Consider the following 25,019-nt stretch of genomic DNA (forward strand, 5'->3'; position numbering starts at 1 on the left):
AGACCTATTGCTGAGGTCTCCGGCAGTTAACCGTGGCCCTGGGAGGGCGCAGGTGTGGCTCTGCGGTGCCCCCTGACTTGCTTAGATCCCGGGCAGCTGTGGCCACAGCTCAGGTAGAAACAGGCGAATAAAGATGCTAAGGCTTTCTTGCAGTAACGTAATGTGCTTGTTCTTGTGTGTGCCAGCTGAAGCTCAGTGAGCAGTGCTTCCCCTGTCCCTCCCCCACACAGCCCAAATCTCATCTCTAAATGATACAGCGGGTGCCCCCACCCCCATACAGCCCGCAGAGCCCCAGCTCACAGCTCACAAAGGGGCTGTCAAAACACCCCGGCCGATCATGTGTTGAGGAGGGGGAGGCAGGGCCAGCAGAACCTCAAGTTCCTGGTCACTCGGGGGCTGCTTAACAGCAGTCAACAAGCAGGGACCCATTTCTCCTACTGGAGCTTCCATTTTCCTCAGCCCTGACAACAGTCTCTTTTGGAACATCCAAGGTGCCACACAAACATTCTGAAGAATGGTACTTGGGCCGTGTTCTATGGCTGCAATCACTGTATGGCTCTGGTTTCCCTCCCTGTCCACGCACTGCTGGCCCAGCCAGAGACAAGCAAAGAACAGAACTAAAGACCCCTTTCCCCTGCGAGAGGATGGCTCCACATCCCTCCCCAGCTTGGCTTGAATGACTTCAAGCTCTAGACCTGCCCAACACAGTGGCAGCTGTGACCACACTCCCTGCAGAGAAAGCCTGTCCTCCCATCGGTCCCCACTCCTGTTAGGGCAAAAGGCCTGGGCCTATGCTCTTTGCACTGGGAAACTGCTGTTATCCCAGTCATCAAATCAGCATCCTAACTCACTGCACTCCCCTGTGCCATCACTGAAGTACTTCAATCCTCGGGCCTCAGTGGGCCCCACAAAGCTCTAGGTGTGACTGTGGGCACAGGCTACCGGGCCAAAAAAGAGCCAACATTTACAAACGTCTGGGTAAAGCAGTTCAAGAATTAGGTAATGAAGGCCGCCCCACCTTCCCAGTACTCCCCTCAGACCCCCACTCCAGACTCTGGTGTCTGATGCAGCTATGTCTCCAACATGGGGGTATCCCTGGGCTGAATAAGGGCTAGAAGGGAGGCTGACCAAGAGGAGAGGGAGTCCCAGGCAGGCCTGTGGCACAAAGACCCCTTGGCACTGATACTGTACTGCTCTTCCTGCCTCTGCAAGACAACTGCCAAAGACCAACTGCTTTCAAACAGCCCTTAAGATGGGACGTTTTGTGTGACAGCTACAGCTCAAACCAAAGGACACACACGTTTAGGGCAGGAGAACACACCTACCAGTAACTGCTGGTGTCAGACCCCAGGCTCACCCCTTTCCTCTGCACCGGCTCTACTCTGCTGCTGCTGGTGTAGGTGGGTCCAGAGCCCTAAATGAAGCCCATCCGCCCACAGCAAAGATGAAAAACGAGTACAGCCCTGCCTCAGCCCCAGAGTGAGGGGCCGAGAGCCCCCTGTGCGCAGGACTTCTGGAAAAAGAACGTGGAGCAGCTGCGTGCACGCGGGGGAGGGGGGCAGTTGTTCTTTGAGAAGAAACTTGATTAAACCAGGACTCTGGACAGAATTAAAAATCCATCCTCTGACAAAGGCTTTACTGACAACTTTCCATACAGTTAGTCAAAATATAAAAAAATACAGAACACAGCAGACAGAATCTCATACACTAGAAATCAATGTAACAGGCGTCCCTTCTCATGGCTGTGAAACAAAACAAAACAAAGCCCACAAATTCAGTTTTGGTGGTGAACTGGACCTCTGCCCCCTCCCCCCCCCCCAGATGAACCAAAATAACCCCGGAGAGAATGTAAATCTAGGGTGTAGGGCAGGGAGAGGATGAGACATGAAAATAACTGCTTCTGTGACATAAACATGGGAGTTGGAAAAGACAGGTCTGGGCTAGGCAGCGTCTCTTACTATAACTATCACCATGTGTTCTTCTTCTAGTTTGCCCAGTGTCCTCAGTGCTGACTGGAGGTACTGCTGTGAGAAGTCGCAGGGTGGGAAGGCATAGAGCATGCCTGTGCTGTCTCTGCCCTTGGACCCACCCACTGGCAGGCTGATCACCCCTGCGGCCTGCTTCTGTTTCAAGTAGGAGACCAGGTTCCTGAGAAGCCGCCTCTGTAGGCCTGGCTCCACCGTGGGGAGCCCCTCAGTGCCAGGCCCACCGGGGGCTGCCTGGGTGGCTAGGAGCACCGCATAGCCATTGGGGCTCCCCTGCTTGATGCGACGCGTGACCTCGTCAAGCTTGGGCTGGTCCAGTCGAAGGCGCTGGGCGATCTTTAGCTGGGTCAGCTTACTCCCAGAAGTGTGGTCTTTGAGGAGGCCGCTGATGACCCCCTGGTCCCCCTCTAGGATGTGCATAGATGTTGGGAAGCAGCTGTTTTTCAACACAAGAAGCCCATTCCAACCCAACTGTAGTGTCTGGGCATACTCTGAAAGATTCTTAAGCTTTTTGGTCTCATGTTTTGGCTCTTCCAGCGGCTTGGGCTCAGCCTCGGTGGTCCGATGATTGCGCTCGCTGTCTCTGGCCTTCTTCCCGTGGGAAGAGTCTGGAGCCTCGTGGTGGTGGTGGTGGCTCCGCTCCTCAGCCCCATGCCTGCTGTTGCTGAGCGAGTTGCTGCTGGATTCCTTGGTCCCTTCGCCGGAGTGGTTCTCTTTGCGGCTGCGCTCAGGGGTGCGCTCAGAGCCTCGCTCCAACTGCTGCCCACCGCCCTTGGTCCTGCTCCGTTCCTCATAGGGGGAGTGGGTTGTACGCCCTCGGTCGCTGGAAAGGCTCCTGCGCTTCCGCCTCTCTTCCCAGGGCTTGGGCATGCCCCGGTCCCCATCTCCTCCCCAGCGCTCCCCACTCCGGCTGCGCACTGAGCGGCTGTAGCCCTCCAGGCTGTTTCGGCGATCCGAGCTTTTACTGGGGCTAGTCCAGTCCCCTTCCAAAAAGGTCCGGTCTCGGTCTGAGTAGAGGAGGTGCGGGGGGGTCCTATCCCGAACCCTCAGGTCAGGATCCAGAGTTCGATGCCGGGTGTATCCATCCGGCAGGAGCTCATAATGCACAGGCAGTGGTGAGGGCTGGTACTGCTGGGGATACCGGGGCTCCTCTGCTTTGGCAAAATCCACGCGGAGCCTGCGGTCTGGCCCACCCAAGGGAAAGCCCCTCATTTTAGCACAGGCTGCCTGGGCTGCATCCAAGCTCTCATACTGAATATAGGCAAAGCTGTCTCCCTTGACATGATCGATGGTCCGAATGCTTCCAAAGCGATCAAACTCCCGGGCCAGAGCAGCCAGTGAGGTGTTAGGTCCCAGGCCACCCACCCAGAGGCGAGTGGTAGGGTTGGCCTTGCCATAGCCTATCTTAATGGGGTTGCGGCCAATAACCCGGCCCGACATGGCCACCTTAGCCCTGTGGGCCATGTCCAGGTTCTGGAACTTGAGGAAAGCATAGGCACCACCCTGGCCACGCGCAGGCCTCTTGATGACCACCTCCTCAATGATACCATATTTCTCGAAGGCGCGCCGCAGCTCCACCTCCGACACGCTATGGTCCAGGTTCCCAATGAAGAGATTGCGAGTTGCCCGCTGGTCGTCCTCGGGCATCAGGTCCTCCTCGCACACTGCGGGGTAGCCGTAAGGGCGCCCACGGTCGTCATACAGCCCGTAGTAGTCCAGGGCTCGCTCGCGGGAGAGTCCTATGGCAGCGGCAGCGGCAGCAGCATCCAGGGCGAAGGCCGCGGCAGCGTGGCGAGCTCGGGGTTCCCGTAGTGGCGGGGCAGCTACAGGGGACAAGGAACGCTGCTTGTACTGGTAGCCTCCGTGCAGTGGCAGGTAGCCCAGGGGGTCAGCTGGCGCGGGTGGCCCTGGGGGCGGCGTGGAGGCAGCGGCGCTGCTGCTGCTGCTTCGCCGGCTGCTCCCACCGCCGCCGCCGCGAAGGTACACGGGCTCCACCTTGAGCGGGCGGTCGTAGAGCAGCAGCTGGCGGGCCAGGGCGTGCTGGCGGGCCTCGCGGGCGTCCTGTGGGTGCCGGAAGTTCACGTAAGCCACACGGCCCAGCTCGGGCGTGTGCGACAGGCGCAGGCTGATCTCGCCGAAGCGCTTGAACTGATGGAAGAGCCGGTCCTCGAGGTGCTCGGCGGGCAGCGCGGGACTCAGGCTGCTGATGAGTAGCGTCTTGTACTCGGGCGCGGCCGCCGACGAGCCGGGGCCCGCAGGCTCCGCTCCAGGCGGTGGCGGAGGCGGTGGCAGCGGGGACGCGCGGGGTGACGCGCCCGAGGCTCCCGGGTCCCCGGAGGCCTTGCCGCCGCGCCCCCCGCCGCCGGCGCCCGAGCTGGAGGAGCGGCCGCTGCTCGCACGGTGATTCACGTCCCCCGCGCCGCGGCCGTCGCGATGTCCGCCCCCTCCGCCGCCGCTGCCGCGGGGCTTGTCGCGGGCCCGCGCCGGAACGGGGTGCTTGGCGCCGCCCGAGGCCTTGTGCGCCGCCCGCCGCCCGCCCGCCTCCGCTTCCCGCTCGCGCTCCCGCGGTCGCTTGGCCGACGATGACGAGCCGCGCCCGCTCGGGCTCGAGTCTCGCTCGCTCTGCCGCTTCATGGCGCTGGCGCTGCAGGCGGGCGGGCGGCCCGCAGCCCCTTCACAGCGGCGGCGGCGGAGGCTGAGGAGGAAGCGCCCCCGGCGCCGCCATCTTGGACAAAAGGACTCGCTGCGGCGGTGGCGGCGGGGCGGGGCGGGAGAGGCACCGAGGGGCTTGACGTTGCGTTATCAGGCCGCGCCGGCAGCGTCACGTGACCTCATGGCAGGCGGGGAGGAAGCCGCGCCGGGCGTGCGTCATCAGGCGACGTCGTCTGTACCACGTGACCCCGCGGCCAGTGGGTAAGCGGGGTCCAGGAGCGCGCTCTGGCGCCACCACGCGGCCGAGACTGGGGCTACCTAGAGCGATCAGAGCCGTGGAGACAGTCGGGCTGACTCGCTCCGCCTTGAGTCCCAGAGAATCCGGCCGGACGTCGGCCTCACATGTCGCGCCGGGTCCGGTCTCCTGTCGCCGGCGCTGATTGGAGCATGAGTGGCAGCCTCCGTGGGTGCTGGATTCCGGGGCCTTGACCTAGCAGACTCTTTACGTGGTGGTCCCGAATTCCGGGACTAGGCTTGAAAAAAAGGCCGCCCCTAATCCCCGTCACGGTGACTTCTGCCCACCCAGGTGTCCAGGTTGACAGCCCGAGGGCTGACGCATACCCTTACCCAGAAGGAGCCCACAGCCTACATCCTGCGCACTCAGGTTCACCTGCAGCGCTTTCAGGAATGGTCATGTGGCCCATGGCTGTGGCTGCAGGAGGCAAGGCCGGTCTTGAGTTCAGGCATAGAAACCACAGACCCACAAACCTGCGTTTCACTGATCGAAATAAACTCTTTGGCGTCACTGGGCCCCACCCTTTGCTTTGGGCCTCCCGGCAGACAAAGAGCTAAAAAGGCAAGGCTACCCTGAGCCTAAAAACAGGAGCCTCGCCAAACCTGCAGGGAGTTCCAGCACTTGGCAGAGCCTTCTGTCCTGACTTCACCTGGCCCGTGCCCTCCTGTCCACCTTGTAGGGCAGAGCCTCTTTTCCTTCCCTTGTGCCCAAGCCCATTGGGAAAGCTTTCATTCTCCAGGAATTGTTGCTGGAGCTATCGCTGAACCTGACGCAGCCTCAGCCACAGAAACTGTGGTGTGAGGAAACTTGCACTTCAGGCTTTCCCTCTTTCCCAACCAGAAAGCAGCCTCTGGAGTGGCTGATGGGGAAAGTAGGGGATGGGGGTAGGAGCAGGACACCTTTAATGCTGCATAGTCTCTTAATACCTGCTTCCAAAAAGAGCGACATCAACATTCTCCACAAATAACCCTGGGGCCTGTGAGGCTCTGTTTTCTGTTCCCATATTCAGTGTGGCCTGGAGGACACGGAGGCTGCAGGCACATGTCAGATCTGGGGTGGTGGCCTAAGACAAGTCCACCAGCACCTCTGGGGGGCTGGGGACACTTACTGTGCTAGTCAGACCTCAACAGCCCATGTAATTCCCCCAAACAGGGGGATCTGGGCCCTGAGAAGTGCCTTAACTTTCCCTTCCTCTCACATGTGCCACTGCAGAGCTACAAAATGTGGGAGGTGTACTGCCAAGCAGTAAGAAGCACCCTTCAAGCAAACTGAACTTAGACACCAAAGACCTCATTTCTTGGAAAGCACTGCTTCTTATTCTCTCTTCAGGCATTCTCTACAGCAGCAGAGGTGCCTCCACTGAGCCAAGCTCATGCTGGCAGCTGGGTTTCCTAAGTGCCAACCCCACACAGACAGCAGCTAAAAAACCATACTCCAGGGGACACCATGAGGGCAAGTCCTCAGAATCTCAACTGTTAAACAAGGCAAAAGGCAGCTGCCCACTGCCTCTGTTCAAATCAATCTCCGCAGGTCTTGCAAAATCCCAGTTAGGCATCAGAGGCTTGGAACTGGCACCAGACCACAGACCCGGACAAGCACGTTCGTGGCCAGCCCAAGAGTACCTTTAGGAATGTCAGTACTGAATAGACGGCGTTCGAAGTCACCATCAGAGAAAACCAAACTCCAAAGTACCCTCCAGCCTGCTCATACTGAACCCAATGCAAACCCCCTCCTATGTTCATCACACTCATTTCTCCCCTCCCCACTCCCGCACCCTCCCAGCAACAGCTGTGCAGCCTCCAGCCCCTCTCATTGGGTAAAACACTGGGAGGTGGGGTGCCAAGCCCAGCCTCCTCCCCAGGCTCCATTTAGCTGGGAGGGGGCCTGCTACCCTCCAGTCCTTCAAGACCCAACACATGTCAGCTGGCCTCAGCCCATGTCCTGCCTTGGTGCTTCCAACACTGGTTAGTGGTTGAGGAACAGGTGGGAATATATTAGAAAATTTTTGGCAAACTGGAAAGCATCTGCTGGTGAGGTCCTCATTATGGAGTGAAGCCCTACTTCAATATTCGTGTTAATTCTCCAAGAACTAGAAATTTTTTTCCTTTAATAAAAAAATCCCAGACACACTTTCAAGTCCTAGAGTAAACCAGCAACAGAATGAAGTGAATCCCCCCACAGGGGTGCTGTCGAGCCAGCATCATCAGGAAAGCTCCAGGCTTCATACCTGACATTGTCAGGAGCCCGATTAAAAAATAAATTACAAAAAGGCTGCTTGGGAAGAGACAGAGGAACTGTTTTTTTCTCCCCTCCAGTGCAGCAGGGGTCAGGCAGACTACAAATCAGTCCGTGAACTGGCTGCCTTGGGGGCGTATTTAGGCATTAGTTCGTTAATCTTCCGGATATAGTCGGACTTTTCTGCACAGCCTTTGCACGTCTCCCCCCAGTCGTCCAGGATCTTTTTCAGCTCTTTAACTCGGAGCTTCTTCAGGTCCGCTGTGCTCAGGTCGATCTGCTTGTCTGGAGGAGAGAGCAGGGAGAGTGACCGGCTGGTGAGAGTGGCCACTACCCCACAGTAGTCCCAGGTCAGGTCATTCCTGCAAGGCCAACCTATCCCTTAGAACATGCGGCCCTCCTGGTTTGTAGGGGGAGAGAGATTCCCAGACACATACAGGTGTGTCAGTGCCCACTGCCCCTGAGAGAAGAGGCTCAGGCCCCTTCATCAGGAAGGCTGGCCTCATGTCGCAGCGTCCACCAGACACGCAGTGTTGCCAGGGACAGGGATGGAGGCTACACGGTCCTTACAGGAGGAGCACGGCTCCCACCCCAAGTGCCTCTCACAGTCACAGGAGAGATCAAGTCTCTGCAGAATGGCAGTGCCAAGCTATGATGGAGCAGGTAGCTCTCCTAGTCCTGATTTCCCAACATCAGTCTGGTTAGGCCCTTGAGGCAGGAGCTATTCTCCATGACTGCTGTGTCCACGACCCAGATGGACCTCTACCAGGATGACTCTCAGGAGACCAGGCATCCCTGACACAAGCAGATGAACACAGACCCATGGACGTTCAAGTCATAATAAAATATGTTGGCGCCGTCACAGAAGAGGACAACTATCCTTGGCTCTGACTCTTTCATACTCAAACACAGGCCTGGCTATGTTTGTGCAACCAGACTGACTCAACAAGAGATGCTGTGGTTCCCCCACTCTTGGGCTTGCCATGCCTGTGTGGACAAGAACAATGGGTCTTCAGCTCATGTTCCTTCTCTGATCAAAAATCTCTAATGGTCCCTACTTCACTCAGACTTGAAGCCCAAATCCTTTCAGACCTGCTCACTCATCTGTCACCCCACTTTGATCCGCTAACTAGCCTCATGCTAATCCCACACCTCCTTCAGAGCTTTGCCGAAATGTCACCTCCTCACTGACATCCTGCTGTGATGAACAGATCACCTCCCTCCCCCAGCATTTAGCACCATCTATGTTTTTTTTTATGGTGGTACAAACGGTTAACACGCTCGGCTGCTAACTGAAAGGCTGAAGGTTTGAGTCTACCTAGAGGTGCACTGGAAGAAAGGCCTGGTGATCTATTTCTGAAAAACAAGCCACTGAAAACCCTAGAACGCAGTTCTACTCTGACACACATGAGATTGCCATGAGTCGGGTCAACTCGATGGCAGCTGGTTTACATGTTTACCATACCGTATAACCCACTCACCATGCTTCTAGTTTATGATGTGCCCCCTCAACTACAAAGTAACTCAACGAGACCTGGCTGCAGAAGCTGTGCAGTGTTTGTTAAATAAGGCCGGGAAAGCACTCACCATACTTCAGCTCGCAGATCTGGCTGTCTTTCTTCTTGAGCTTCTCACAGATCTTCTCCACAGGGATGTGGTGGGCTAGGGGCTTAGACACCTCATTGATGATCTTGGTGGCTGCATCATCCGTTGCCCCTATGTAGTAACACTGCAGCAAGAAAGGACAACAGCCTTCAGGAGATGTCACATGAGAGCCATCTCCTCCAGAACATTTTCCTTCTCTGCCAGGGCCTCATTTCCTGGTGCCTGCCTGCACTGGCACTCAGATGCAAGCCAGTATAAACTCCAGACTCTTAACACCTGTTTGGTCCCAGACCTGATGGCCACCGGATGAGCTTAAAAGTCACCAGGGTTCAAACTTTTTAACAGACAAACCACATGCTACCCAAAAATAAATAAGTAAATAAAGCTACAAAAGCCACTGCTTCACTAGGGGCCCTTGCTCTCAGTTTGGGCCTGGCTGACCCTGTTTACACCTCATTACCTTCTCCTTCCATCCTCACACATGGTAAGCCCATTCTGGCCTCTGGGCACTGGCAATGACTGTTCCCTCTGCCTGAGATGCTCTTCCCCAACTTCAATGATGAGCCTTCCTCAGAGAGCTACTTCTTGACCACTCTGTTTAAATCAGTACCACCCCCTCCACTGTACCACCTGGGTCCATTCTCTTCATGGCATCCAGCCCAGTCATTGTTTGTCTGTCCAACTGTCATCTCTCCCCCAATAATCTCAGTGACCAGCACATAGTGGGTGCTCAGTAAATACTAAGAGAAGAAGATATCTCAACGGCAGAATACACTTCAGAAAGTGCTTGGGTTCTGTGTTCTGACAGACAGCTCTCCTAGCACACAGGTGGGTGGGGCCTTCTCAAGAGGCCTGTGAAGCCAAGGGTTAAACAGGGGCCAGGACCAGCTTGGGAGGGTCACCAGCTACTCACCAATCGGTTTTCTTTCCCTCTTGCTTCACGGCAGAAACTGATAAGTTCTTTTTCAATAGTGGCTGGTGAAAATGTAACATCTTTGTTTTTCAGATCCTGGTAAAATCTTCCCAGATAAGAAATGCAAACTGGAAAAAAAAAAGGGAAGGGAGATGCTCAGCAACCACGAAGGGCACCCCCATCCACCAACAAGTAACTGTCAGCAATTCTAATGGGAGGCACGGAGATGAATCACTAGAGGTTCGTGTTTCTATCACCGAGTTTTCTCAGGTGGACAGAGTCCGGCTCGAAGTTGCTGGGGTTCCCTGATCCACCTGGGGCATGTGGGGTACGATCACCATCCCAATGACCCACAAACGACCTATGACCTCATAAACGGACAGGCTGGAGGCCAAGAAGAAAAACGATCTTGATGCATCTTATTTCCAAATACAACACCGAACCCCGTAGTGCAGCTTCCTGACCCCAACTCACGGGGCCCCGACTCGGGAGTAGCCGCTCCCGAGAGCATCTGACCAGTGATGGGAAGGACAAGAACTCCAGCGTTATTGGAATTTCAAGCCAAGTTTTCAGGGCTATCTAGTCCCAACTTTTGGCCGTCGGACCAATGTTCTGTAGGCCCGGGAGTGTCTGCCCCTCCTCGGGTGGACCTCGCAGGGATCGGCCGCCCCCGCCCCTTCAATGGTCTTGTTGGTGTCGGGGCCGCCGCTAGGCTGGACACGCCGCGCGGACTCGACCCCGCCGCACCTTCGCAGTCTCCGGGCCGCAGCGCCCCGCTGCCCGGCAGCACGCTCAGAGCCAGCGCCACCGCCAGCCCGTGCGTGGCCCACATCCTCCGCCTTCGTTGCCACCACTGCCGCCGCCGCTGCCCGACTAACCGCGCCCGCTTCGCTGCGCTGCGCTGCGCTGCACCGCCTCCAGGTCCCGGCCGCGCGCCGCGGCTCCCCATTGGTGGGTGGCCATCGCGCCCTCCCACACGCCGCGCTCCCATTGGCCCAAGGGCCTCGGAGCCCAGACGGTCGGCTCCACGCTACCCTTCCCCATTGGTTGGCAGCGCCGCCCGCCCTAGGCCCAAGACAGTTGTCCGCCGCTGATTGAACCAGGGTCTTCCGCAGGAAGCAGCCGCGGAGGCGGCGGAAGTGGGATGAGCCGCCATTTTGGAGAGGGGCAGTGGCCTTACCGGCAACCTGGCGTTCCGGGCGGAAGTGGGATTTTGTGCCGCCCAGTGCATGCTGAATTGGGCTCTGCCCTGGGCTCTAACCTCGCCCTAAAAACTTCGAGAATTTCCTCGCCCAGGGCCCAGACTCACGGAAGGCTCAATAGGCTTCGTTCCTTTTTTTTAAACAAGCACGTGAGCGGAGGAATCAGCCTTTGAGTAGCAGCTGGGGGGCAGGGGGGGGATCAAACACCTGAGCCATTTCCGGATTTCCCCACCAGCCTCAGGGTTCCACCTGCTTTACGCCCGGGTGACCTGGGCCCTCCTTGCATGGCCGAAAGAGACCTTCTTCTGCGGGAGGACCTCCGCTCGAGAGGGCTGTGGACTCGCTAACCTCCGGGCTGCCGTCCTTGAGCTATGAGGGAAGCGCCTGAGCCCGTGCTACGTGACGACGCTTTGGGGGTCAGAGAACCAGCCTGCCTCAGATGGGAGAGGTCCGGGAACCTTAGAAGTATGTCCCCACTCTCGGAAAAAAAACCAAAAACGAAACCCACTGCCGTCGAGTCGATCCCGACTCATAGCGATCCTATAGGACAGGATAGAACTGCCCCATACAGTTTCCAAGGACCGCCTGGCGATTTGAACTGCCTACCTCTTGGTTAGCAGCGGTAGCACTTAACCACTACGTCACCTTGGAAGAGGTCCCTATTTCCCCACAAGCCGGGAAGCGTAGTCGAAATCTCTGGTCCGCCTCCAGCTTCCCAGCTAAGCTCTTAGGGCCTCTGGCTGCCCATAGTGCCTCCAGAGTAGGGGCCTGTGGGTTCCCCGAAGAAGCCTTGAAGGGTGTTTCCTCTGTGGCCGCCCTCATTTCAAATCCAAGGCAAGGCAGGATGCAGAAGGGACATGTGCGTAGTGCTGAAAGGGCTTGGAGCCCAGTACAAGGGCTGGAGGGGCACCTGCGCTCTTCCAGTCAGTGAATTCAGTGGATCGGTATCAGGTATTCATCTTTAATTCACATCACAGCAGTCAAGGGAGTGGGGAAAAACCAGGTGGCAGATATTTACATCTAAAATTCACATACTTACTTGTTGGCTTTAGAACATGCTACCACAATATATACAGTCAAACACCTCTTGGGACACGTACAAATTTTTTTCTTTTAACTTTGCTTTCTGGTACAGGTAAGATCATTTTAAAATCACTTTTTCTTTAAACATGAATACACAAAAGAAATGGTTAGTTTTCTTGTTTTAAATAAGCACAGAATGCCAGAGGTTAAAAACACGTTTATAGGGCTGAATACCAATTGGACATCACACTCTATACATTTTTTGCTCAAATTCCTGTACAAATACACAGCATTCAAATAAGTATTTACAGGTAAGCTTGAAAGAGTGAAAATCAGTATTTCACAATCTTTTCAAAGGAGTCCCATCTCTGGCCTCCCACTTTCCCCAAACTGGCTGATTCTCCAACAAAAGGGATTTGGAATGTGCCCTTTTCATCTGGTTAGGGAAAATGAAGAGGGAAAGCACAGACCTGTCTCACCTTCCAAAAGCAAGGACAATCTCACACTCTCCTCACTACCCTGCCCCCCTACCCCAACCCCCACCCCCGCACCACCAAGTGGAGCCAGGGATGGCTGCCTTGTCTGGGGACAGAGGTTCAGACTCAGCAACCCTATAGGACAGAGTAGAACTAACTGCTCCATAAGGTTTCCAAGGAGAGCCTGGTGGATTTGAGCTGCCCACCTTTTGGTTAGCAGCCAAACTCTTAACTGCTCTGCCACGGCTATGCCACTAGGGTTTCCAAGGTGCCTTCAAATCTAAACATGCCTTCCTACGCAAGGATCAGGTTTGAAGCTGGCCCCAGGCCTCTTAACACTTGTGAACACCAGATGGTCCAGGGACTGAAGCTTGCAGATGAATCTAGGCTCAGAAGCAGGGCTGCCTCCGGGTTCAGGGGCTGCCATGATTGATCCATACCCTCAACAATCTCCTGCCCCACTCTGCCTGGAGTAATCCTTCTAGTGTCAGAAAAGGACCCACGCTGGTGATAAACACCCCTAGGTGCCCTGAAGGGAGCACAGCCCTCCGTCTTTCCCAGGAAGTTACTTGCTAGCATTCTTGTTAAACAAACTGGTGTTTGTTTATAAGAGAAAAACACCCTGACCATGGCTTTTTCTGTTTGGAAAGAGGGGGGTTGTGGGGAAAGGATGCGGGGCAAAGGCCCAGAGCCCAGCCATGGAGGTCTGACAGGCCAGCAGAAGAGGAATTAGGGGGCAACATGCCTGCATAACAAGAAGGCAGTCTTAAAATAACCATCCAAGGCCCTGGCTCACACTAACGTGAACTCAAGCAAATGAAAGAAAAAAATATTTTGTAGATTTTTTTTTTAAAGTAACCTAGAAGCACCCTGGTAAAATACTACTACTACACCCACCCAGCCCCTACACCCTCAAATAATAAACCCAGAGGAAAATCAGTGCCCTGACCTGAAAACGTTTCCTATAAAGATACCACTGCATTCTGCCCAACAGACTGGGGAGGCTGGAGAAATTTCCCACTTGCCCACCCTAACCCTGAGTGGTGGTCCCCACAGGCCTGGAGCAGGGCGCTACACTTGGCCACTTGGGAGATGACAATCCTACCTGTGTGGCCCTCTGCTTCCAAAAGGAGCGGCTCACTCCACCCTCCTCATCCAGGAGCTTGCCAAACGTGACCACATGTCCTCAGGCCAGGAAGCCTCGGAGGTAGTGCTGAAAATCCCTGATTGTGGAGCTGGGTGACAGGCATTCTGACCACTTCTGAAAGCTCAGAGGATTTCTGGCCCTTGCAATACCTCAGCTTCACTGCTACACCAGTCTGTCCCTCTTGGGCTCTGGGGAGGGGCCCAGGTTCCCCCAGAAGGAAGATGGCTGGGGGAGCCCCTCTGTCCTCTGCACTCCCCTCTGAGGCCCCCGAGGGTGGAAGCTATCTTTGCAGATCCATTCACCATGGGGGCTCCTGCGGGTCGTGAGGTGTACTGAGAGTGGGAGGGAGCAAATGGTCAAAAATAAAAGTGATGGAGAGAACAATCCAAGGCGGCGGAGGAGACAGGGTTGGCCCACAGAAGCCTGGCAGTGTGCCCCGGGCTTAGGGCTGGGCCAGGTCACACACCTGGGCTGGCAGGTTGGCTGGCCAGCCCCGTGGTCACACACTCCTGGACTGGAAGAGTGGGCAAGTGGGCAGGTATTTGTGCAAAACAGCTTGCAGCCCCTCATCCACTCATGACATGTAGTCCTGGGAGTCCTAGCAATCCCTGAATGCAATCATGAGCTTTTCTGTCCACACAGCAAAGAAAGAGGTCCTAGTGCAATTTCCATTCTGTGCATGTCTACCCTGGAGGGAGGGCCTGGGCTCCTGCCCTGGGGGCCCTGCAATGCTGCAAAGCGATTTTGTCTGTGCAATATCTCTGTATAACTCCATGTGGTCTCCAACTGCAGGAGGAAAGCATCTACTGCACGAAGGAAAGAAAGGAAAACCCAGAGAAATGGAAATGTAGAAAAGGAAATAAAAAGAGAAGCCACAACCCTCATGCTGCTGCGGCCTCTGGACATGGCAACACACGAGTTCACGGCAGTAGAACGGAGACAGGGTGGTTCTCTCCTGAGTGCCAGGCCTCTCTGGCTCCCTGGGGTGAAGGGGCAGTGGCGGACTTGCTTTTCAAACCTGGAGTGGTTGGGCCAGCTGCTCACTGAGGGTGGCGTCTCAGCCACCTCCCTGCCCCTCACTGTTCCCCTCGGCTGTGCTCCCAGGCCATACGTGCCTGCTCCTCCTTGATGCTCCCAGGAGGCAGCGAGGCCTTGCGGTGCAGGGCCCGAGGCCTTTCGGCCTCTTCGCGCAGTAGCATGCCCTCATCGTGCTCCAGGGCTGGCAGGCGGGGATGGTAGGGCTTGGGTGGCAGCGCAGGTGGGTCCATGGGGTCCTGAGGGATGACGCACCCCGGGGCTGAGTGGCTTCGGCATGGCTGGGCCTTGATGGAGTCCAGGACGGCGGACTCGGAGAGGCTGTAGTGGACGGGGAGGTAGGGTGGCTCGAGATCTTCATCAGCATTCCATGCCTGGCTTGGCATGGAGTCCATGGTGTCGATGCGAGCTGGGGCCTCCGAGGAATGCCCAAAGTTACTCTCGCTCAAGGAGGACACGCCGCTGCTGGCACTGCCAGACAGCGTAGAGTTGCTGCCATCCAGGCCAGACTGGGGGCTTGTGGGGGAGGCCGGGATAGGGTGGAGAGGAGACTGTGCAAAGGAAAGGGTGGGCATGTTAGAATACCTCCCCCCAGACAGGCCGACTGGCCCACCATGTGAAGGGAAGGCCGAGAGTCTGCTGCTTACTAAACTTGAAAATAACCCTCATCAACAGAATGTTCTTCAGCAGTGACCCCAAGCCTGCACCCCACCTTCACCAACCCGCAAGCCAATGGAGCCTCAGAATCATATGCGTTTCTGTGGGGGCCCTGGGGACTGAGGAAGGGTTGGGTGGTCAGGCCAGCTAGAACCCTGTTGGGACCCTGGTGGGCCAGATGAATGCATTCCGCTGATAAAATCTGTGATAAAGGCAGTCTTTCCATATTTGCAGACAAATTAACAGGCAGGACTTAAGGTTTTCTCTCATAAAGCTTTGATGTCTGATGCGTCTATGCTCTATTACCCACCACAGGTGTGTCTACCTACGGTGTCAGCCAAGAGCCCCCAGGCTTCCCAGTGCTTGTTGCCCACGCACTCTTGGCACTGTGTGGTGCTGTGTCTAGGGCCCTCCGATCCCTCTGTCCCCACTGCAGGGAGAGAATGTGTCACACAGAGGATGCAGTGGTCACCCCCAGCTTCTGCCAGGCCGGGCCCTCAGGGACAGAGGAGCCGCAGGGGAGGGGGCTCAGGCCCCTTCTGCAGACCCAGGGAATGATTCTAGAGCAGATGAGATGATTCATCTCATAGCCTGGGGGGGCCGTCACTTCTCTACATTACCTTTCGCAGGGTCCGGGCAGGGAGGGCAGGTGGGGTGTCACCCAAGGGGTGGTGGAAGGCGTCAAAATGTAGGTAATGACCTGCAAAGGGAATAGAACAGAGCCTCATCTGGGGACCCTTAGCTGCGGGCTCTCGGGCTGCACGCCATCACCATCTTGCTGAGCCAACTGGACAGGCCTGGGAGAGTCTCTTGGGGATGCCTCAGCATTGAGGGCCACAGAAAAACCTCTTTTTACATTGAAGTTCTCCAAAACACAAGCTGCTGGGTTAAAAGACACCCAGAGATCACAAAGTTCGAGTGCATCAGGGCCTGTGGAACAACAGGCTGCAGGCAGTGGCAGCTCTCCAGCCCACTGCTGGGTGATGACAGACCGGGGAGCATCGGGCCTGGCACAGGCCAGTCATCATTTCCACCGTCTTCAGCCTCCCCGAAGTCTCAGATTGGGATGTCCTTGCCGAGCTAACCTGCTGTACTCAGAAACCTCACTGACCCCAGAGCCCAGCAGGATCCTTCCTGCGGTGAGGACATTTGTTCCTTGTCTGAGTCAGCCCAGAGAATGGCCCATCTTCTCAGCCTGGATGACTGCCGCCCTTGCCCCTGAGCAGAGTCTGAGACCAGGGACTATCTGGGGGACCCACTGGAGGTCTCCTTACCATGCGGCAGGCTTCGGGGAGGCACTGGGGGGGCCAGGATGTGCCCCACATGGGCAGACAGGAAGGGCTGGGCCTCTCGAGCTCCGCTATCCAGGCTCCAGCTGCTGGGGGCTGCTGGCACCACTGAAGGGTGGAAACAGATGGCATGAAGAAGGGAGGTTACTTCTTGAGAAGCTCATCCTACAGCCTGTGGCTCCTCCAGGTATGCACCATGTACCCAGCACACATGGAAGTGGCATGCCGACCCCTGGGACCAAAAGCACTGGCCAAGCAAGGCGCTGTGGCCCAAGGACAGGAGAGTGGCCAGAGATGGAAGCAGCTCAAGAAGACGGCAACAGACAGAGTGAGCTGTTGTCTGAAGAGTATTTGGGATGAGGCAAGCTGAGAAAAAGTGCAGCATGGCGTGAACATCTGCAGCTTCCAGGGCTTGCCAGTAGGAAAGAAGAAGAAACAGAAGAGGAGAGAAGGGGAAACAGGAGAGGAGAGGATAGGAAAGCAGAACAGACTGATGAGACCCAGAGAATAGAGACAGGATGGGCCAGAAAGTGGCTGACTGAAGCCAAGAGCCAGGGCTCTCTACTGCCTAGGCCCAGTTGGAAACACAGAGAGGAGGGTAGGTGGGGCAGGGAGATGGAGGCAGAGACTCCCTCCTTCCAGAACTGGGTGCATGGCCAGGAAGTGGGCAGGAGCTCTCCCTAAAATTGGGCCCCCTGTGGGAATGGGCAAGCTTGGGCCATCTCCATTATTCCCACACCTCCTGGATGGGTTTCGGATGCACAAGAGGTTTTTCTATGTGAGAACTGGGGTTCAAAGTACCCACTGGAGGAAAGTGTATAAAGCCCAGGCATTGCAGTCCAGGTCCAGCTGGACCCACTGGCCCACTGCTTCCCAAGAAGAGGGAGGGCTCAGGCCCCCATGTGTTTTGGGCATCCAGAGAAGCCCAGTTCAGGGTACCCACATGTCATGGATGCAGACTAGAGTGCGTCCTAGGCTAAGGGAGGAGTCCGGTGCTGAATCAGCCCTAGCTGGGATGAACACCTTTGCAGGAGGAGAGAGGAGAAAAGGAATGGCTGGACCTTGGGGTCTGAGGGTGCCCCTCTGCAGGAGCAGCAGGGGACATGTGAATTCTGTGGGCCAACCCCTCCTAGAGGATGAATGCCACCAAGAAATATGTTCTTCTCAGGGCAGTCAGCAGCAAAGAGGAAGCTCACAACCCAGGTGCTAGCCACTGGCATTGTTCTAAAACAGTTGTAGCTAAAGTGACCTTGAGTAGCGAGGGTTTGGGTTCTTCCTGGTCTAGGCACTGAGTGAGGAATGCAGGTCCTAATGCGACCTGGGAGGCTCCAGAAGGGAAAGAGCTGGAGTCTGACCGTCAAGGAGGTCAGGAGGGGCTGGGACCGTGTGGTCCAGGGATAAAGAGGTGACATCCACCTTCCTCTTCATTGGCCAGGAACTGGCATGGGCTTACAGCAGAGCACAGGGCAAACCTCAACTAAATAAACATTCTCTGTTCTAAGGAGGATTGCCCAGTCTCATGGTATGGTTGATGGCTGGTGGCAGGAGGGAGAAGCGTGACAGTGACTAGGTAGACAGGCACTCAGCTGTTGCTTGAAAGGAGGAAGGAATTCTGAATCTCTGGTGAGCATCAGGTAGGTTCCACCAAATGGCCTCAAGAGAGCCTGAGCTACTCCGAAAACTGAGGCCGAATCTCACTCAGGCTCTCTCCAAGATGTGGCATGAGCTTGTGGGTCCTCTGCACTGAGGCACCCTCTACCCACAAAAAGCCACCAAATCTCAGGAAATGAGCAGCTTGGAAGTGAGTCTGGGCAGCTTCCCTCGCTCAAGATCTCAGAGGCACTGGAAGAACTGCAGGGCTATAAAAGCTCACCCACAAGGGCCCAAAGGAACTTGAGAGCAGGAAGGCTATGGGGAAAGAAGTCTGGTCAAGGCTGCAACAGTTTCCAAAAGGGCTCCTGCCTGAGCCACTTCATGTGAATCATTCTGCAGTCTGATGTTTGTGATCAGTGAGACCAGTAGACCCTTGCCATGCGGCATACATGCACTGAGGCCAGTGGGGACTCTCAAGAAGGAACTTATTCTGGAAGAAGAAGCACAATCCCCACTGTGTCCTGTCTGCATTCCCGTGTTAGCAGCTATCTATCACTGGCCTGGGGTCCCCAGTGCACAGTCCACAGCCCTGAGGGCAGGCTTGCCTGTCTGGGAGTCACTGCATGGCAAAGAGAGAGAGCTGCAAGTGAAGAGGGGGGCCCTCGTGAGACTCAGTAACCTGATGGACAAGAGAATGGTGACGAGTACATACAGTTCCTGCCCTGGAAAATCCAGGTAGAGACTTAAGGGATTAGCACTCTGGCCTAGGTGTTCCTACTGGGTACAAGTATAATTTGCTGCCCACTAAACACAGCCTTTCGGAGTAGACATGCTTGGTCTGGGCTCAGCCTCTGTCCTGAGACTACCTCTTTACTCCCCACACCTGAGGGTGGGCATGTCCAGCTTCTTGCTGCAGCCTGGCTGAGGCCTGAAGCTCTTCTGTATCCAGCTGATGTAGGGTCCTGCTCTGGCCACCAGCACCCATCCTCAGCTCTGAGCCGATTTGGGCTCTTGGCTAGTTCTGAGGATGCTCCACATGTCAGAAAGAAAAAGGCCACTGTGGATTCTAGCCCTTGAGGGTCACAGGTGCAGGGGTCCAAGCAAACCGCATGTTTCTGGGATGTGCAGCCTTGAGTCTAGAAAGGCTTCTTCAGCCAGAATCTCCAGGCCCTTTTGTGGCTGAGCACCTGGTGCCAATGCTCACTAGGCACTGAGGCTGTGAACCCAGTGTTTGGTCTCCTTATAGAGGACACAAAGGTTTGTCTTCCACGATGAGCAAGCGAGGAGCAATGACAGTGCAGACTGTAGACAGCACTTGGTGAGGTGGTGCAATGACAACATTGATGATAACTCTGGAGGGCCATTTTCTAATGGACTAGGGGGCAGCAGGCTGTATGAGTGGGGACTGAGTTGCCCTAAACTCCAACAGGAGGAGGACAGGCGAGGTGAACCTCTGGGGAGATACAGGGTCAGGTTTCACATGGGAGGAAGGGTCAGCACAGTACTCATTAGGTATTACTCTGTGTGGAAATTCACTCAGGTCTCCATATTGGCAGCTTCAGGCCAGGGTCACAGATTGGAGCCTGCTTCTTCCATCGGCTTGCAGAAGCAGAACACAGGGCACAACCACTCTCCATGGAGCCCGTTTTCTAAGGGGGACTGGCCAGTCTGTGCTGTGGTTGATGGCCTTGCAATGCAGAAGACGGACTCACAGCAGCTGCTGGCCAGAGTGACTATGGGAGGACTGGACCCAGGGCTTCCTCTGGAGACGACTGTCTTTGGAAATTCAGTTGGCCCTGTTTTGAGCTCCCATGAGAGGTCCCTGAGGGACCAAAGGGGTCACAGGGTCTGCTGCCCAGGGGAGTAGTAGCCACAGTTTGCACACAGCAGCCCAAGTTTCCATAAATTTGAGCTCAGGGTAGGTGGCAACTGACACCTCTCTGAAGGGTGGCTCTGTGGAGGGAGAGATCCGGACAAACTATGAGATCCAAGCCTAGCACCAAGTCAGATGTAGGTTAAGCAGTGAGCACAGGGATCAGTCAGGACTCTGGACAGACAGACAGACTCTGGTGTTGGAATGTGGCTCAGCCCTGGCCAGCTGGTGCTCAGAGATAAGAGTCAGACCCTCAGGATGGGGACTGACATGGGAGAGTACACCTTGAGGGAGGGCGGGGTAGAGAACAGTACCTTTTTCGGCCACAGACAGATTGGGATCACTGCAGGGTTTGCAGGCTCCGACCACTTGCTGGAACAGTGCCCGCTGGAAATTTGGCAGCTGAAGGAAGGTGACAAATGCAAAAGAGGGTGAAAATGACCAGTTATATCTTGGGAGCACAGTTTTGTGGGCCCTAGGAGCATGGGGGAAATCAAAGCAGTGGTATGGTTCATGCGAGCTCCACCCCAGCCCTAGGGAAGCCCATCACAGGGGTCTGGCTCAGAGTGTCTCCCTGTGCACTTTAAGCCTTTGTGGCACGTTCTCCAGTGTCTGGCTGGGCTTCGGGCTGCCCTGTGCAGGGCCCAAGAAAGAGGACAGAGGCACCTCAGAGTGTCCAACTGTCTGCCAGGGAGGCCCACTGCCTCCTTCTGTCCTGCCAGGGAGACCCACTAGCAGAAAGGATCTAGGGAGCCCCTTCATCCATGAACACTGACGGATTCAGCCTCCTAGAGAGGCCCCCACATAGGCCCACATTAGCAGAGGGTAGGGGAAAAGGCAGCACCCAGGCCTAGCATTACAGACAGGACCTACTGTCCTAACAGGCACCTGCCAAGCAGCCCTATTCCCTCAGCATGGCAAGGCTGATGGCACAGAGGGGCTAGATAACAGTCACTTGGAGATGATTTACATGGACTCTGATATAGGCACGGGGCAGAATGGACAGGGGAGGGAGTTAATCCCTGCAGCTTTTTGCTCAAGTCCCCCAGGGAGGGTATTTAGAGAGCTGTGTAAATGGTGGAGGGCAGCCCCAGCAGGTAGTGAAGGCTTTAGGTGGGTGGATGGATAAGAGAGGCAGAGCTTGCCCCAGTGAGGATGCCCCTCACACACACAGGGAGGAAGGACATCCTCTAAACCCATGTCCACCACTGTCCTCTTGGGAGGCTGCAAAAAAGCAATGTTCTCTGCCAGACTGTTTTTAGGCATGAGGAGCTAGGAGGCTGGTCAGAAGGACACGCAGTTACACAGCACTGGTGGTTCCAACCCTGCTGCCATTCTGCCCACACCTGCACTTCGTCAAGATCACTGGTCCTCAGACTGACTGCCATCCCCATCCAGGAGCCCAGCAGCCTGCTCAGGGATCTTATGGCACAATTAGGGAGGCACTTAGGATAATGCTGAAGGCCTCGCAAGTGCAATGAGGGAAACCCAGGGCAACACACTTGCAGCAGAGAGCAGTCGATAGGGTGGGTCCACTACCTGTCCATTCTCCAGGATGGCAGCTGGATACATGGCACTGCTTGGGCGGTCCCGGTGTGTGGGCAGCAGTAACATCATTTCTCGGGCATGGCGGTACTTATCTGGCAGAGAGGGAGAGCCTGTAACCAAGTGAGAACAATCACGCACAGATGACAAGCCACAGATGGTGGGCCAAGTGGGCAAGTGTCCTTAGGGCTGGGGAACCGGAGTAGGTGTCCCCTCGCAGCTGGGGGAAGATTAGCTCAGCAAGCACAAAAGGAATGAGGCAGAGAGCCTGGTGGGTAGACGGTGGTGGTGGCAGCACCTCGCGTCCCAGCCAAGGCAGATACACGGAAGGCCGGGGCACTGCAGACCCACTGACAGAGTGCCCTCACCACACCCAGAGGCAGAGTTGAGGACTGGTTCCAGGACCCTAGAGGTCCCCTGAGTCCAGCACTCTCATGAAATGGGTTTGGCCTGGCTGCCGGGCTCTCTCAGGGGCCCAGGCATAGGCACAGGCTAGCTTGCAATGGAGCCATCACACACAGACACTCAGATAACAGTCACGAGGCTCTTACTTGACACACTGTCTCCGCGCACTTACCTTATCTCCTGACACCATTAGCCCTGTGCTCAGCTGGCCCCTTACGACCCTCTTCTCAGAGGTTTCTCCCTCCCAGGTACTAGGCTCCTGGCAGCTGGCCTCTGCCTTCCTGGCTGTCCTACTGTTGCAGCCCTGGAATGAGGCTGGCTGGGGGCTAGGGCCTTGCACACAGGGCCTCTCTGGAATTTTGTCCTCTGAGACTTGCTCTTCAGTGAACTCAGGGGTCTTGGAGCTAATCTGGGCGTCATAGGACGTTAACACAGGATCTTCAGTCGATTTGTTCCATGCTCTTCTCTTGTGAGGTCTCTGTGGTCATCTCCCTTGCGCAGAGGTGCTGTTATGGAGGCCAGACCATGTCAGATGTGGGGTGGCCTAGTCCCCATTAATGCAGGCCAGGGACCTGATAACCTGTGGTCTTTGAGGGAGCCTTCCAAAGAAACAATGAGAATAACCTGCTGGCTTCCCTGGGGAAATGGTTAATTTGGAAGACCTTCCAAATGTGCACCGCTCATTGTACCAGACACTAGCGTGTCCATGAGAAACCACTGGGGGCATCTGGACCCCTCACAGAAGGGTCATCTGGAACACACTGCCCTCTACTTGTCCAGGGATAGCCCTTGGCTGGCATGAGAGGTTTGAAACCCTCTCTGTGGTGTGGCCGAAATGAAGCTGGAAGGTCAAGACCAGCCCATGAGCTCTAGCTGAGAGGTAAATCTGCAGGCCCTGGAGGCTTTTTGTCACTGATGCCCCCGGTCTCTGGAACTTTCCTTTGAATATGTGATGCAGCCACAAAGCACAGCTAAAAAAAAGGTCTCCTTCAGCCAGTTTTCCCCAAGTGTCCTTAAGAAATTTTCCTTGTACTCATTTTGGTCCAAGAATATGAGGCTTAAATACTTTGAAAAAGTCAGAGTAAGAAACACCAATAAAGCTGTTATTATTTATGTAACTTCTTCCACAGCTAGTCTGAATGGTCCTGTTTGCAGAACCGGAGGGCTGGCTTTAAGACATTTAAAAAAGTCTTTCATTAATAAGAGAATGATTTTTAAAACACTGGGCCTGAATTGCTACTCTATGGTGATTTTACTGATTTCAACGTTCTCTTTTAGAACCTGTATTCTAAGGCCATCTAAATAAGATGGCCACATAAAGAAGGAGGAGAAATATTTTCTACTCCCACTGATTTGTATAGTGCCTTCCCAGCCAGGAATTCAGATTGCTCCCTGAGCTCCGCCTGCCACAGCTCTGGGCAGGGCGACCTTCTGCTCAGAGACATGGTGCCTTTATATCAACTCGCTTACATCAAACTCCTACTGAATGCCCACACCAGGACAGCATATGGCTGGAATCTTTTATACTGCCTTGCTCAGGCTGGCCTTGGTCTCTGACCTCACGGAGCTCACAGCCTGGCTCACAAGCCAACTCAGATCTGTACACTCAATATCCTGATCTGTGTTGGACTATGATGGAGGGACCACAGCTTACAGCCCCTAGTCGAGGCCCAAGGGCTCCACTGAGGGTTAGGATCCATGTCTTGGGGACCCCTCTGGTGTTATAACAAAGGGGTGCTTCGAGCTACGACTGAGTTTTCCAACTCTACCGCCTCACTTCCCTTCCACTGCCCTCTGCACTGGGCAGCCAATCCCACAATAGGAGAGGGTGATGGCTACTTTTTTTTTTTTGAAGGCTACTTTTCATGAAAACATTTAAACACCGCAAGGGCCCCAAATGAGGAGAAACAGCTGCAAACATCCATTAATAATCAGAATGTGGAATGTGCGAAGTATGAATCTTGGAAAATTGGAAACTGTCAAAAATGAAATGGTACACATAGAACATCAATATCTTAGGCATTAGTGAGCTGAAATGGACCAGTATTGGCCATTCTTAATCGGACAGTCATATGGTCTACTATGTTGGGAACGGCAACTTGAAGAGGAATGGAGTTGCATTCATCTTCAGAAAGAACATTTCAAGATCTACCTTGAAATACAATGCTGTCAGTAATAGGATAATATCCATACGCATAAAAGGAAGACCATTAATACAACTATTATTCAAATTTACACACCAACCACTAAGGGCAAATATGAAGAAATTGAAGATTTTTACCAACTTCTGTAGTCTGAAATTGATCGAACATGCGATCAGGAAGTATTGATAATTATTGGTGATTGGAACGCGAAAGTTAGAAACAAAGAGGGAGGATTGGTAGTTGGAAAATATGGCCTTGGTGATAAAAACTATGCCGGAGATCGCAGGGTAGAATTTTGTAAGACCAACGACTTCTTCATTGAAAACACCTTTTTTCAACAGCATAAACGGTGACTATACACATGGACCACACCAGATGTCACACACAGGAATCAAATCTACTATATCTGTGGAAAAAGACAATGGAAAAGCTCAAAATCATCAGTCAAAATCAAAATCATCAAGCAAGGCCTGCAGCTGACTGCAGAACATACCATCAATTGCTCATATACAAGTTCAAGCTGGATAACAGTGTAAAGAATGGGAATTTCAGAACTTAACTGTGCTCATGCGGAACCTGTACATAGACAGTCATTCAAACAGAACAAGGGGATACTGCATGGTTTAGAGTCAGGAAAGGTGTGAGTCAACGTTGTATCCTTTTACCATACTTAATCTGTATGCTAAGCTGGACTATATAAAGAATGGGGCACCAGGATTGGAGGAAGACTCATTAACAACCTGGGATATGCAGATGACATAATCTTACTTGCACTTACTAATGAAGATCAAAGATGAAAGCCTTCAGTATGAATTCCACCTCAACAAAAAACAAAAATCCTCACAACTGGACCAATAAGCAACATCTTGTTAAACAGAGAAAAGACTGAAGTTGTCAAGGATTTCATTTTACTTGGACCTACAATCAACACCCACTGAAGAAGTT

General features: G+C 54.6%; 3 protein-coding genes across 3 annotated transcripts in view; all 3 read right to left on the reverse strand.

The window, feature by feature from the left end:
- Positions 1-1,608: 1,608 nt before the first annotated feature.
- RBM15B (RNA binding motif protein 15B) lies at positions 1,609-4,661 on the reverse strand. Its single transcript, XM_010589767.3, has one exon. It carries the CDS (start codon positions 4,617-4,619, stop codon positions 1,941-1,943), a length of 2,679 nt encoding a protein of 892 aa, XP_010588069.1. The 5' UTR covers positions 4,620-4,661; the 3' UTR covers positions 1,609-1,940.
- A 2,361-nt stretch (positions 4,662-7,022) lies between these two features.
- On the reverse strand, positions 7,023-10,562 carry MANF (mesencephalic astrocyte derived neurotrophic factor). Its single transcript, XM_003410079.4, has 4 exons — positions 10,433-10,562; positions 9,686-9,813; positions 8,755-8,896; positions 7,023-7,452 (listed from the first exon to the last, which is right to left on the reverse strand). Exons 1-4 carry the CDS (start codon positions 10,515-10,517, stop codon positions 7,268-7,270), a joined length of 540 nt encoding a protein of 179 aa, XP_003410127.4. The 5' UTR covers positions 10,518-10,562; the 3' UTR covers positions 7,023-7,267.
- A 1,917-nt stretch (positions 10,563-12,479) lies between these two features.
- The window catches only part of DOCK3 (dedicator of cytokinesis 3), a 572,157-nt gene continuing 559,617 nt past the window's right edge, over positions 12,480-25,019 (reverse strand). The window contains exons 50-53 of the mRNA XM_064274461.1: positions 21,520-21,638; positions 20,295-20,382; positions 15,846-15,925; positions 12,480-15,119 (exon numbers count right to left, since the gene is read on the reverse strand). Of these exons, the coding sequence (XP_064130531.1) occupies positions 14,610-15,119; positions 15,846-15,925; positions 20,295-20,382; positions 21,520-21,638 (797 nt within the window). The 3' untranslated portion in view covers positions 12,480-14,609. The remainder of the gene's footprint in view (positions 15,120-15,845; positions 15,926-20,294; positions 20,383-21,519; positions 21,639-25,019) is intronic.

This window comes from Loxodonta africana, chromosome 22 (assembly GCF_030014295.1).
Source record: "Loxodonta africana isolate mLoxAfr1 chromosome 22, mLoxAfr1.hap2, whole genome shotgun sequence".
NCBI classification, from domain to species: domain Eukaryota; kingdom Metazoa; phylum Chordata; class Mammalia; order Proboscidea; family Elephantidae; genus Loxodonta; species Loxodonta africana.